Here is a 15,670-nt window from a genome sequence, read left to right on the forward strand (position 1 = left end):
TTTTAAGAATTTTGTTTGGATTTAAGTGGATTGAGTGTTGATCATTCGGTCATTCCTAAGCACATATTTAAATACTGTGATTCACAACATAATTCTGTTTTCATGACACACTATTCATCCAGATAAAAAAGAAAATCACGAAAAGATCAATAAAAAAGAAGCTTAGGAAACAAAAATTCAACAAAGAAAAAGCTCAACAGAGAAAACGAGCCGGGAAAAAACTAAAGGAAAAATAAACATGAAAAAAATGAATAATAGAAAAGAGAAACAATAAAAGAATACACAAAACAAAAAATAAGAAAACTTAGAAGAACCGTAAATACTTTTGCACTTTAGGATAATATTTTACATATAATTCTTTTTCATATTTTACATCTTTTATATTGAAAGCATTAATGTTGGGAACCTGTTTTTATATTTTTTTATTAATACTAATATTTTATATATGCTATTCTTTATTTATTCACTTTTCTATAAAAATCTATATTATTTAAGGTTTGTTATTTGATTTCTTAATAAAAAAATAATTATTTTTGTACTGGACCAGGCTTAGTTCTCGGTGATCAGACATCGACGCCTGTGTCAAACAGGTAAACTCGGTGGTCTGGTCGTGATAATGAGCCACGTAAGTGGGCCTAAGGTAAGTGTGAGTTGAGGTTCCTTCGTATACTCAACGTGTATAAGGCCTGGTCAGCAAAAAAGTGTGAGTGGTGTGTTTAGTACATTCGAGTCTAGCATAAGTAAAATATTCTCTAAAAACGCCTGAGTCCAAGAGCGCTAGGGTTTTGGGGATAAGCTGCATGCATGATACTTAAAGGCTTGTACGCCTAAAGTGGACAAATGAGTCCCCTGATGCTGGTACATGAGTTGGTACCCTGGCGGCCATGCTGTTAAGATTATGCATTCCAAGGAGGAAAGATTCTGACGGTTGTCGTACTAAGATTGTGCGCATTGTAATAGACTCCCCTCCCATCAAACCTACTTTTACTCGAGATAAGGTTCTCGGGAGAGAAGGGTTGTTACAAGAAGTAACCTAAAAGTAGTCTATAAAAGGGACTTGAGATCCCTGGTAAAGGTACACCATTTCTAAGATTGAAACTACTTGCTTACTTACTCATTGTTTCTATAAACCCTGTACTGACTTGATCATCGGAGTGCAATAAACAGGTAGGGCCCCCTCTGTTTTAAACGGAGTCGCGTTCCAACATCCAAAGGAAATAGCAAATTCTCGCAGAGGCAGACGGAGTCACAATCCGTTCCCAGAGTCAACCGACAACTAGGTCAACCGACAAGAACATTTAGCGCCCACCGTGGGGCCCGATAAAACTAGGTCTCATCCACAGTTGTGATCAAGCTACCAAGCGATATGAGGAATACTCGACAAGGTCCATCTGGACAGGAGGAAGGTGACAATGCCACCCTACAACAACTCAAGGAATCGTCAACACTCTCTAGCAGATAGAGGCGACGTCCAAGGCTGACCAGGAGAGGGTTTTGGGTGAGGTACAGGTCGAGCAAGCAATGAAAAGTTACGCAGGGCCAATGAGGAGATGTGGAGAGATTTACAACGCATGGGGGAACGCGCATCAGGGAAGCAAAGCCGGCCTATTCCAGTTAGGGCTGGCCCCATGTCGTTCTCCCAAGCGATCATGAATGTCATGATACCAACAAATTTCATGACACCCGGAATTACTTTCACAGGTACTGATGGAAACCAAGTAGAGGATGCTCAAGCCCATGAAGCCCAAGCCCAACGAATTACTAGGAGCATGGCAAGAGCTTTGGGACAAGAGTATAATAAGATGGCTCTTCTTATTTCTTTTATAGAATAGGGGTGCGGATGTAATAAATAGGTGTAAGTAGTAAGGGAGGTTAGGGGGGAGTGTAGATAGGAGTTAGGAGGTGCCAAACTAGGAAGGAAAGTCACACTTCCTTCATTGTCTAGTTGGCGCCGAATTTCATTAGCATTTGAGGCTCATTTAGCTTTGCATTTCAGCACCTCATAGGCTATAAATAAGGTGCTTCTCTTTGTATTTTTCAGATTTGGATTTTATGGTAGAGAGACTATACTCAAATTTAGAGAGAAATTGTGCGTCTTGAGTCTTCTTCTTCCTTTGCCTTATCTTGTGAGCAATGGTGAGCTTCAAGTGGCGGCATTCCATCACTTATCTTGGATCAAGGCTCCAAGTGGCGTGAATGGCTCCTCCAAGTCTCAAAAATCCAGCAAGTTCATTCTATAAGTGCTCCTTCTTCCTTTTCTTCAATTTCCATTCGGTAGTTTTAATTCCTAGTGTTTTTCCTTCATTTGTACCGTTTGAATTTGTAGTTCCAGCTTTGTTTCCTTGATTCTGTTCGGTTCAGTAGCATGCTTTCCATTTTCTGTTCGGTTTATCTTCCTTGTTCTTCATCTTTGTTGTTTGATTCCATTTGACAATATATGGACTTCCATATGAGTCTTGGTTGGTGCTAAGTCTTGGTGAGTTCTTGAATTAGAACATTGATCCAATTCTAAAGTAAAGTGCCTTTTCAAAACCAGCTCAAGTTGCTCCTAAGAATGTCAAAGAATCATGTTTTCTTGTTGTTGCATTCACATCAGGTACCGAAGACCCGGAGCCCCCCCATCACGACTTTCCATACTTAGATGATGATCTCCCGAGGAACAGACGCCATGCATTGCAAGCTGTTCATTGGTTCATTGGTCTCCCTGACCGACACAAAACCTCATTCGATCAGTTCTCTACTTTGTTCAGGGAGCAGTTCATAGTCAACCGAGCTCCACTCCCCGTCTCTTTCGACCTCTTCGGGGTGAAGCAGTACCAGGGGGAGCCCTTGAAGGACTTCCTGAACAGGTTCGGGGCATTGGTTGTAAAGCTCCACACCAAGGATGAAGCTCTGATGGTGCACGCCTTTGGGCACGAAATTCTATCAAGGTCGTTCAACGATTCTTTGATAAGGAATCGGGCGAAGACGTTTAGCGAGATCCGGCGACGAGCTATTGCCCACATCGACACCGAAGAACAGGTAACGGTAGAACGTGGAAGCGTTGGGCCGACGAAGCCCCAAGAGAGAAGCCGAGCTCAACCCATGAGAGTACACGAAGTTGCGATGGAGAAGAGATTTGATGGAAACTGTCCAGCCACACACAACCCCATAATAAGGAGGATGAAGACCTATAGGTTGTTTATTGATTTAATTGCAAATATGGGTCTAATTGGACTTTTGTTTATTTTTGTAGGCCCAATCAAGAGGACAACTCTAGGGAAAACATATCCAAGAAGCCTCCAAGTCATCAAAACATAAACTAGAGCTTTGGTCAGAGGAACACAAGAAGACTGAGTTTCTGCTGACTAGTCAACATTATTTTTGGGCCAAGCTTTAGCTTAAATAAATTGTATAAAGTTGTTTAGGATTTTATGGGCCATGTATTGGGCCTAGTAGCATAAAATAATTGGACCAAATATTTTGGCCAAGTAGTATAGGTTTTTGGGCTTGTATTTGGGCCAATAGTAAAATATGACTAGTTAGGGTAACAATTGGACTTCTTTGAGCCCAATGTAACCCTAAAACGTCTAGGGCATATTAGAGAACGAAAATACCTTGGCATGGAGCACATGGACGTCCACATGGCAACATAGAAGTGGAGAGGATTTAGCATAAAAGGTGTGAGCTAAACATGGAAAACATGACTCCATATGGTACCTTCTCATTGGAGAGTTTTATTTTGAATTTTCAAATTTTGGCTCCAAAATGTTCAACCCTCTCTGATGTGAGTTGATTTTAGAGTTGTTCATTAGGTGACACTTTTTAGAATTAGGATCTGAATTCTTAAGCAATTAAGGTGAGTAATCTAAGAAAAATCCCCACTGGACATTAACTTAACAAGTGTTAAGTACATGTGAAGGTTCATTTCCAAAGACCCAAGGATAAACACAAGTATAAGTGATTATGAATGTCAATTGATGGTGCGAATCAAGAACACAAGGCAATTAACATGAACCGAATAGAAACACAATTTAAAGACAATGAACCAAATAGAATCATCATATAAAGCATATGAACCGATTAGATTCAAGAAATAACACAATTCTACCGATTGAAATCAAGAAAAAATGAACAAGACATGTTTAAAATTTGATATGGAATGGAAATGGAATTAGAAGATGAATGATAGGAAAACTTATGTGGTTGAAGCAAGGGAAGAGGTACACGCCACTTGGAAGGTGAATAGACTGCAAGATGAGTGAAGGTTGCTGCCACTTGAGAGCTCCCAAAGACTCACAAGATAAGACTAGGAAAGAAGAAACAAGTCTCACAAATTCTCACTCAATTTGAGTATAGTAACTTTACTTCAATTTCAATGTATATTTACATGAGCCAAGCACCTCTATTTATAGTGTGAGAGGGCTGAAATTTAGTGGGAAAATTCAAATGAAAACTATTTGAAAATGGCACCTAAAAACATGTCACATGGAAGGTGTGACTTTGTTTCTTATTCTCATAAGCCCTAAACTCCTATCCACACCTTCCTTTTATGTTCTTTTTAAATCTAATCTAAAGAATTTACAAAAAGAGACATCAATTGATGCTCATCTACTAATGCTTGTGCCCTTGCTCTTTAGTAATCTTCTGAGGCATGATGGATGATGAAATCATGTTTTGGGCTTGGGCCTCAATTTGGGCTTGGGATTTTGTTGGGCTTGGTCCTCAATGTTAAAAACACTAATAAGAAGAACTTTAAGTGTTTTGGTCCTTGACCATTCCTCCTATTGATGGAATCTTCTTTTGCTTGTTCAAATGACCCTTCAAGGTTGGCATTCATGGTAATCTTTTTATGGATTTGGGTCGTATCACTCTCTCCTATAAATTGAGGTGCTTGGTTCATGTATTTTCAAGATTAATGAATGAGTGAATTGCTGCCCAAATTGCTAGCCAATTTCACTCTTGTCTCTACCTCTTTAGGATAGACACTTAGTCTTCAAATTTCCACTAGATCAAGTGATTAGGCCTCACCTATCACTCTCTATAATTAGCCTTCACCTTCAAGGAATCCACAAGCTCTACGTGAGCTCCCTTTCCATTTCAATCCATGAAGCTTCCTTATCTCTCCACCAAGAAAATCCAATTGGAATGAAGGCACAACTCCATCAAGTGGTATCTAGAGTCAAGGTTCTTCAAGAGCTAAGTGTGCCTTCTTCTTTTCATTTTAATTTTTGTGTTTGATTTTGGATTCCGTGTTGTTCTTAATCTCCATATTTGTCTTGCTGTTTTTGAATTTCTAATTTGATTTGGTGTGCTGTTTGGAAATTCCAATCGGTGCCTTGTGCTTAATTGTTCTTGAGCATTCCTTGTGCAATTTTGTGTAGGATTCCTTTTAGTTTTTGTGTTGCTGTTTTAATTTTGCTTTAGTTGAGTCTTCTTGATGTTTTAATCGGTTCATATTGTGTTGATTTGAGTCATTTTGATTTTTAAATCCAATTCTTTTTTGTCAAGTCATGTGCATCCTAAAATGTCATGAATTCTATGTAGTCCTTTTATTGATAATTTTGGTTGTTTGATTTTAAAATTGAATACAATTTATAATACTGTTTTTGAGCCTTTGGTGCATTTTAATTTTTAGATTTGAATTCATACTTGTGTGCTAGATCCATACAAGTTCATATACATCCATTTTATTGTGTCTTTGAAGTTTATTAGTACTGCTTTTTAATTCCATATTAGGTTTCCTGAAATTGTGCTGACTGAGTTTTTTATGAAAACTAATTTTGTTGAAGAAAAATTGTGAAACTCTGGATCTGAATAGATTGAAGTGTTAGAAGAAAAGTGAAACAAAATTCAAAATACAGAGAAAATGATAAATAAAAAACAAACAGCGTGCAATCTGGTGCAAACAAAAACGGTGAAGTGGCAACAAATTTGAAAAATTTATCACAACTAATTGCCGCATTGTTTTGGTGTGATTCCAATGCCAAAATTGATCTAATATCTTGAATTGTCTGTGATTTATATTTCACATTCAAAATTGAATTGTCCAACTCAACATAAATTGTTTAAGTCACGCATTTTATACCTCAAAATCCCAGTAGTACTGTTTTGGTTTTATTAATCCAATTCTAGTGTCATTCTTTAGGGTCAATTTGTGTGCCACCTTTTGTTGAGTGCCTTATTTTTTGTTTGTTTGTCATATTCATTCAATTACTCTTCAAGTTATGTCATATACCTACTCTCTTTACTGTAGTCCAATTACAAGTTGAATTTTTGTTGCTTTAAATTTTGTTGACCTCTTTCTTGGTGGGAGGATTTTAAAGGTGCCTTGATAAGTTTGGAGCTAACATCTTTGGTGATAGCTTTATCACTTAAATAGGTGAAAATTTGAATACCAAGTTGAATATCCTTAAGTGGTATAGCAAGAGGACAACAACAATCTTTACAAAGTCTACACATAGAGGGAGTGCAAATAGAAAGATTACCAAAAAGAAAGAAGTGCATAGAATAGGATTTGCTAAAAGTTGTGATCCAATTTTTCATTGTATTTTCTTTGAGTTGTAATTGTATTAAACCTTGAACAATTAGTGGATTAATTGTGCATTAGATGGTGAGTGCGTCTTCAATGGTTCTAAGTGCCTAGAAGCCTCACCATAGGATACATCTCGTTTAAAGCTTTTTAGTTAGCAATCTTCAATTGTGTTTTTGTTTATTGCTTTGGATTTTGTTTTCTTGCATAAAATAGTGTTTTCATTTTTTATTGTGCTCTAAGTGAATTACTTAGAGAAAGGTTTGTGAAAGTTTTGAGGAATAGAATCTGGCTTGGTACTTAAGCGATCCAAGTGATCCACCTCCCTTTCCTGGGAATCTACCTACATTGCTCAACCTTTCTTTCTTATAGTAATAACTTTTAACACATAACTTTAACATGTCTTCTCATTCTTCAAGTCCAAATGAAAGTGATCGAAAGTCTACCAAAACTCTTTTAAAACAATTAGCTAGAGACTTTCAAGCAATTTCATATAGACAACTGCAACATGAGACCCTACTAAAAGAAAGGGATGCTCACTTTGCTAAAATGGAAGAAGAGTTACAACTTGTTAAAGAAAAGGGTGAATACATCACAAAATCAACAAGATCTTCAAAGCATCTAGCTCTAGGTTGAGTGATTCATATGATGAAAAAAATCTTAGAATGCATGAATATTATCAACCTCAATCTAGGAGAGTTAGAAGGGAAGAAAAAGAAAATAGTGAGAGAGCATATCCATGTGAAGACGAGTTAATGATGATCCGAAGAACCCTCAACAACCAATCTAGTGTGAACCAAGAGACACAAAGAGAGAACATTTTCCAAACAAGATGTAAAGTTTTAGAAAATTTTTGTTCTCTCATTATGGATAGTGGCTCTTGCTACAATTGTTGTAGCGCTAGGGTGGTTGAGAAGCTAAATTTACAATTAATACCTGATCCTAAACCTTACAAACTTCAATGGAAAAATGAAGATGGGGAATTAACTGTAGACAAGCAAGTGAAAGTCAAATTTTCTATGGGAAACTATAAAGACAAAGTTTTATGTGATGTAGTTCCCATGGAAGCTTGTCATATTTTGTTGGGTAGACCATGACAAATTGATAAGAAAACTATGCACAATGGTCTTACCAATGAGATCTTTTTCACTCATAGGGAAAAAAAGTTTGTACTCTATCCCTTATCACCTTCAGAAGTGATACAAGACCAAGTACAAATGAAAAAAAGAAGAAGAAGTAGAAAACCAAGAAAAAGCCCTTAAGGAAAAAGAGGCGTGGGAGAAAAGTGTTCCTTCCCACAAGGTCATTCAAAAAGAAGAAAATAAAATTGAAAAGATACTTCTTTCTGAACAACCTTCAGGCCTCCTACTTTGTAAAGGAACACATAGAAAACTTCTTAAAGAGTCTCATGAAGGAGAACTCATGGGCATTTTGGAGTTGATAAAACTCTAGAGCTTTTAAAAAGAAAATTATTTTGGCCACACATGAGGAAAAATGTCCAAAAATATTGCCGTGGATTCATTTGTTGTTTAAAAGCTAAATCTAAAGCAATGTCTCATGGACTCTATACTCCTTTATCTTTTGCAAGTGCTCCATGGGAAGACATAAGCATGGATTTTATATTAGAACTTCCTAGGACAACAAGAGGTTTTGATTCCCTTTTTATGGTTGTGGATAGGCTTAGCAAGATAACACATCTTATTTCATGCCATAAAGTGGATGATGTTAACAATATCTCTAGGATCTTCTTTATAGAAGTGGTAAGACTTCATGGTTTACCTAAAAGCATAATTTCGGATAGAGATCCAAAATTTGTAGGCCATTTCTTGAGGACTCATTTGGAAACACTTGGAACTAAGTTGAAATTTTCAATTTCTTATCATCCTCAAACGAATGGTCAAAATGAAGTTGAAAATATATCTCTTTCTACTATGCCTAGGGCAATCATGAGAGACAACCACAAATCTAGGGGTGAGTTCCTTCCCCATATTGAATTTGTATATAATAGGGTAGTTCATAAAACTACTAATATTTCTCGATTTGAAGCTGTGTATAGATTCAATCCTCGTACTCTTTTGGATTTGTTACCTCTACCTAAATCACAAGAATTTGTGCATAAGGAAGGAGTAACAAAGGCGGAATTTGTTAAGAAAATGCATGAGAGGATTAAGGATCAACTACAACAAAAAATAGAGAAATACTTGAAACATAGCAATAAGGGAAAGAGAGAGATAATTTTATAGGAAGAAGATTGGGTTTGGCTTCACCTTAGGAAGGATGGATTCCCTACTAAGAGGAAATCCAAACTTAGTCCCCAAGGAGATGGTCCTTTCCAAGTCCTCAAAAGAAACAATAATAATGCATATCAAATAGACCTGCCTGAAAAATATAGTACATACTACTTCCAATATTATGGATTTAACCCCTTTTGTAGGTAGTAAAGATGAAGAGGCAGAAGCATTCGATTTGAGGACAAATCCTCTTTAAAAGGGAGGGGATGATGGAAGAGGCCTAAGCACAAGCCCAAGTACAAGCCCAACAAATAGAAGATCAGGGCCAACTACTAGAGCTATGACAAAGAAGATACAAGAGGAATGGCAACTTACTGATTTTTATACAACTGCTGAAACTAACTAATTTGATTTGTTTGATGACTCCAATAGATGGACATTTGATCATGGACGATGAGCATAGTTTTCAAAGCAGGAATAAGGTTGTTGTTCGAGATCAACCCTGTAGATTTGAGGATAGATCCTCTAAAGAAGGAAGGGATGATGGAAACCGTCCAGCCACACACAACCCCATAATAAGGAGGATGAAGACCTAGAGGTTGTTTATTGATTTAATTGCAAATATGGGTCTAATTGGGCTTTTGTTTATTTTTGTAGGCCCAATAAAGAGGACAACTCTAGGGTGAAGGAATGTACAAACATATCCAAGAAGTCTACCAAGTCATCAAAACATAAACTAGAGCTTTGGTCAGAAAAACACAAGAAGACTGAGTTTTTGCTGACTAGTCAACATTATTTTTGGGCCAAGCTTTAACTTAAATAAATTGTATGAAGTTGTTTAGGATTTCATGAGCCATGTATTGGACCTTGTAGCATAAAATAATTGGACCAAATATTTGGGCCAAGTAGTATAGGTTTTTGGGCTTGTATTTGGGCCAATATTAAAATATGACTAGTTTGGGTTAAAAGTGACTAGTTAGGATAACAATTGGGCTTCTTTGAGCCCAATGTAACCCTAAAACGTCTAGGGCATATTGGAGAACGAAAATACTTTGGCATGGAGCACATGGACGTCCACATGGCAACATAGGAGTGAAGAGGATTTAGCATGGAAGGTGTGAGCTAAACATGGAAAACATGACTCCACATGGGGAGAGTTTTATTTTGAATTTTCAAATTTTGGCTCCAAAATGTTCAAGCCTTTCTCCTATAAATTGAGGTGCTTGGTTTATGTATTTTCAAGATTAAAGAATGAGTGAATTGCTGCCAAATTGCTAGCCAATTTCACTCTTCTCTCTACCTACCTCTTTAGGATAGACACTTAGTCTTCAAATTTCCACTAGATCGAGTGATTAGGCCTCACTTATCACTCTCCATACTTAGCCTTCACCTTCAAGGAATCCACAAGCTCTACATGAGCTCCTTGTCCATTTCAATCCATGAAGCTTCCGCATCTCTCCACCAAGAAAATCCAATTGGAATGAAGGCACAACTTTATCAAGATGACTGACCAGACATGTACCCTACGAACAGAAAAAGCATCAGACTAGGGCGAAAGTGAAGGGAGACTTGCCCTGTCGACACAAGTTCAAAATGAGCCAGAAGGAGTTGATCGCCATCCCAGACGTGGCTAACAAGTTGAAGTTCCCCCCAAAGAGTGACAAGAATTTGGGGCCAAGTAAGGGCACCTGGTGCAAGTACCATAAGGCCTTTGGGCACAACGTGTGAAACTGTATAGCACTGGGATACCAATTGGCTGATCTGGTGAAGGGTGGCCTCCTTAAGGAATATCTAGAGAAAGGTCAAGAAGCCTCGATGGTGGTGACCCCAGCAGTGGATCGGGGACACAAAGTTCCATTCCATGGCGAGGTCAACACGATCTCTAGGGGATTCTTAGGGGGAGGATGCAATGCCTCCCAGCGAAAGAAGTACGCTAGAGAAGTGATGACAGTAGAGGCGTGGGAGCTTGACCAGTCGCCCGAACCCGACCTTTACTTCACTAAGGCTGATTTGAAGGATGTGGTCCCACATGACAATGAACCAGTGATAATTTCGGTGGTCACCGTCGGGAGAAGGGTACACTGAGTCCTCATCAACCAAGGGAGCTCGACCGATGTAATGTTTTGGTCAACCTTCAACAAATTGCAGTTGTCGCCCGACCAGCTGAAATCATACGACGACTGTTTGTACGGTTTCGCTGGAGACCAAGTGGAAGTAAGGGGGCACGTGGAGTTAAGGACGACCATCACAGACGGCACCACATCTCGAACCGTCAATATCATATACCTCGTCGTTAACGCTCCTTCAGCTTACAACATCCTCCTGGGTAGGCCTGCCCTAAACAGGTTAGGAGTAGTGGTCTCGACGAGGCAAATGAAAATGAAGTTGCCTTCCCACGAGGGAGGGGTAATTACCATCAAGTTTGACCAGAAGGTGACAAAGAAATGCTACGAGAATAGCTTGAAGACTAGAAGAGGAGTATGCGCAATATCCGCCCAGCTCCAAGAGGTAGAAGGGGTCACTCGTGCGGAGATCGCCTGGGAAAGGCGACCTGAGCCTGTAGGTGAGGTTCAGGAAAGAGAGATGAGAGGAAAGAAGTTCAAGCTTGGCAAGTCCCTAAGCCAAGAAATGAAGAACCAAATCGCCGAAGTCATAACACAACATCTGATCGCCTTTGCATGGTCTACCTTAGACATGCTCAACATCAACCCTGACTTTCTGTGTCATCGACTCATGATGGACCCAAAGGTCAGGCCTGTCTTACAAAGGCGAAGGAAGTTCAATGAGGAAAGACACCTGATCATCAGGCAAGAAACTCAAAAGTTGTTAAGTGCTAGTCACATAAGGGAAATCCAATACCCTGAGTGGTTGGAAAACGTGGTGTTGGTCAAGAAGGCCAACGGGAAGTGTAGAATGTGCGTCGATTTTACGAATTTGAACAAGGCCTGTCCGAAGGATTCATATCCGTTGTCCAGCATCGACGCCTTAGTGGATAGCGCGTTAGGCTGCCGACTTCTCAGCTTTCTGGATGCCTTCTTGGGGTATAACTAAATCCGGTGCACCCCCAAGATGAACCCAAGACAACATTCATGACAGAGCTCTCTAGCTATTGTTATAAGGTGATGCCCTTCGGGCTTAAGAATGCTGACGCAACCTACCAGAAGCTGATGGATAGGGTTCTCGCCTCCATGATAAGACGAAACGTCCAGGCATATGTGGATGACATGGTCGTCACCTCCAAGGAGAAGGACCAACACATTGCTGATCTAGAGGAGCTATTCACCACAATAGCCAGGTACAATTTGAAGTTGAATCCCGAAAAGTGCGTATTCGGGGTGGAAGCAGGGAAGTTCTTGGGGTTTCTCCTCACTGAGCGGGGAATAGAGGCGAACCCCGAGAAGTGTGCGACGATCATCGCAATGAGGAGCCCGACCTCGATGAAGGAGGTACACCAGCTGACAGGACGAATGACCGTCCTATCTCGATTTTTATCAGCTGGAGGAGACTGGGGGCATCCCTATTTCCAATGCTTGAGGAGGAACAACCAAGCTAAGTACAAAGCATTGGTTGCAGGAATGTTGCTAGCCAAAGATATGGGCGCTCGAAGTTTGTTGGTAAAAAGTGACTCGCTGCTAGTAACTGGACAAGTTACGGGTGAGTACCAGGCCAATGATCCCCAGATGACCTCATATTTAAAGTATGTGATGCTCTTAAAGGAGACCTTCGCTACGTTCGAGCTGGCACACGTTCCTAGGGAGCACAATGCCCGAGTCGACTTACTGGCCAAGCTCGCCAGCTCGGGCAAGGGGGGCCGACAAAGGTCAGTTATCTAGGAAACCCTAAAAGTGCCCAAGATCATCACAGGCTACACGGAGGAGGTCCAACAGGTGAGTATCTTAGAGGGTGGAAGAAGAGAGCACCGATCGTTGACACAAGAAATGCAAAGGGTGCCCAAGGTAAGTGTTTATGACTTGTCAGTGGGAGAATCGTCGGACGTTTGCTTAGTCGACGTGGGTGAAACCTGGATGACACCTTATAAGTGTGACCTGGCTGATGGCCTACTCTCGCAAGAGCCGACAGAGGCCAAAATCGTCAAGAAGAATGCATGCAAATACACTTTGGTGGATGGAAAATTGTTCAGGCATGGCTACACTCACCCTATCTTGTCCTGTGTGAGCGGTTAGCAGTGCACACGTATCACGGTTGAGCTCCATGAAGGTATCTGTGGGAGTCATATCGGTGGATGAGCTCTCTCATCAAAAGCTGTTCGAGCAGGGTATTACTGGCCGACCATGAAGGAGGATTGCACGAGGTACGCACAGCGGTGCAAACAATGCCAACAATACGCCGATTGGCATCATGCACCCCCGAAGGAGTTGCGATCGATCCACAGCCCGTGGCCTTTCCACACATGGGGAATTGATATCCTGGGCTTGTTTCCCCTAGCAGTTCGCCAGATGAATTACCTGGTGGTGGCCATTGAGTACTTCACCAAGTGGATAGAGACCGAGCCTGTCGCACATATAACAACCCACAAGGTTCAGCACTTTGTGTGGAAGAACATCGTTTGTTGTTTTGGAATCCCAAAGCGTTTGGTGTCTGACAATGACAACTAGTTTGCAAGTCAGCAGCTAGGCAAGCTATGCACGGAGCTAGGCATCAGGTAGGTGTTCACCTTGGTAGAGCACCCTTAGACTAATGGGCAGGTCAAATATGCTAACCGAGTCCTGCTCAAAGGCCTAAAGAGGAGGTTGGAGCAAGCTAAGGGGACTTGGGCACACGAGGTCCCTCGAATTGTGTGGGCTTACCACACCACTCCCCAATCCACCACCAAGGAGACACCTTTTAGCCTGGTGTATGGGTCGGATGCTATGATCCCCGTTGAGATCCAGGAAAGTTCACTGCGGTTGCAGAACTTTGTGTCAGAGGAATCTAACGAGGAAAGGAAGGTAAATTTAGACCTGCTAGACGAGGTGAGAGAGCAGGTGCGCATCAAGGTTGGAGCCTTGAAAAAAAGGGTGGAGTACAAGCAAAAGTCTAAGCTGAGACCCCGACAGTTCCATGTCGCCGATCTGGTAATGCGAAAAGCTCACCCCTATCAGCTGGAGCACAAGTTATCTCCTAAATAGACTGGCCCATTCCGCGTGGTAGAGGTACTTAGGAACGGAGCTTATAGACTCGAGACCTTGGAGGGCGAGACTATTCCCCGAACATGGAATGAGGCTAATCTTAAGTTTTATTTCAGTTAATTCATTATGCTATCTGGGTACAGTGTGAACATTTAAGGGGACACTTTTTTTCCCTTATTAGTGTTTCTTAATGAGGTCGCTCAATAAAATATTATTTGTGAAACATGTTTGCACTATACTTTGATAACACAAGGAGGGCGACTCGACCAACATGTTGCCTGAGCAAGCGCACTGCGTGTACGAGTAACTGATGATAGGAGGACGCTTATCCCTTTGCTTGCCATTGTAATGGCCACCTGCCTTTAGGGAATATAAAGGTTCATAGAGATTCAGGCGTGAATACCTCTTTCTTAGAGAGGCTCTGAGCTTAGGTACCCCTAATCACCGCTCGCCATTGTATTGGCACGAACCACGGTGGAACCTCCCTTTAGGGAGTATGAAGGTTCATAGCAATTCAGGCGTGAATTCCTCTTGCTCAGAGAGGCTCTGAGCTCAGGTAACCCTAATCACCGCTCGCCATTGTATTGGCACGAACCACGGTGGAACCTCCCTTTAGGGAGTATGAAGGTTCATAGCGATTTAGGCGTGAATACCTCTTATTTAGAGAGGCTCTGAGCTCAGGTACCCCTAATCGTTGCTCGCCATTGTATTGGCACGAACCACGGTAACCTCCCTTTAGGGAGTATGAAGGTTCATAGCGATTTAGGTGTGAATACCTCTTGCTCAGATAGGCTCTGAGCTCAGGTACCCCTAATCGCCGCTCTTCATTGTATTGGCTTGAACCACGTTAGAACCTCCCTTTAGGGAGTATAAACATTTATAGTGATTCACATAAGAGGACCTGTTGCCTAGAGATGCTCTGAGCTCAGGTACCCTGAATCATAGTTCACCATTGGTTGATTTTCCATGATGACCACGTTATTTAAGCGTGAGGCGATTAATTATTAAGTTATGGTAGTTGTGTTAGTTTGAAACATACATTGTTACTATACTACTCGAAGTAAAGCAAAGAAACATTCATATATATGCAAAAATTATAAGTTGTTCATAAGGTTACAAAAGGGAGGTGATAGCCAGGTGACCCCACATTGCTATTCCTCATCTACTAGTTGCCCATCCACAACAACTTTGCCTAAGCCTATTTTGGAGAGGTCCAGCTCAAGGTAGACGCAGGTGACTTGGGCAACAACATCATCAAACCCCATCATGTAGGAGTTGGCAGCATCTTTGGTCAACTCCTCCTTGGTCTTCTCCAGCGAGGCATCCTTCTGCACTAATTCCTCTTCCCGCTGGGCCAGCTCTCCTCTCAACCTCTCCACTTCAGCATGGAGCTCAACATTCCTTGCGGATAATCCCAAGGCCTTTTTAGACTTTTCAGTCAAGAGGACCTTGGTCTCTTGGCATGTCAACTGGAGCTCCCCAACATGCTCAGCAGCTTTGAAAACCTCCTCCTCAGCCGCCTCTCATAAGCTTGGAGAGGGCGAGGAAGTTTGCGGCTAAGGCCTGCCCTAGTTGCCTCACAGTCTGACCAATCAGTTGGTCTTCTCTCAAGTTGTTCAGCTATTCCCTGGCCTCGGCAGGAAGTAGGGTCTTCTCAAGGAAAGAAGTGGCATCCAAGGATGGATCCCACAGTCCTCCCTTTCAAAGGTTCTCTCCCCCACTCTCCTGCACCCTAATGTCTCGAGCAGGGGAAGGAGTAGGTAGAGGGAGGCGTTGTGAAGGAGCCCGACCATTAAAGG

The 15,670-nt window shown here is 41.2% G+C and overlaps 1 protein-coding gene across 1 annotated transcript; it reads left to right on the forward strand.

Moving 5' to 3' along the window:
• The first annotated feature begins 10,860 nt into the window (after positions 1–10,860).
• On the forward strand, positions 10,861–11,793 carry LOC150029072 (uncharacterized). Its single transcript, XM_090297918.1, has one exon. It carries the CDS (start codon positions 10,861–10,863, stop codon positions 11,791–11,793), a length of 933 nt encoding a protein of 310 aa, XP_090154044.1.
• The last annotated feature ends 3,877 nt before the right edge of the window (positions 11,794–15,670 follow it).

The sequence above is a fragment of the Phaseolus vulgaris genome, chromosome 2, assembly GCF_051622355.1.
Source record: "Phaseolus vulgaris cultivar YP4 chromosome 2, ASM5162235v1, whole genome shotgun sequence".
NCBI classification, from domain to species: Eukaryota; Viridiplantae; Streptophyta; class Magnoliopsida; order Fabales; family Fabaceae; genus Phaseolus; species Phaseolus vulgaris.

Excerpts from the sequence above, each read along its gene's own strand:
- LOC150029072 (XM_090297918.1), top strand. The coding sequence starts at position 10,861 with ATGTTTTGGTCAACCTTCAACAAATTGCAGTTGTCGCCCGACCAGCTG.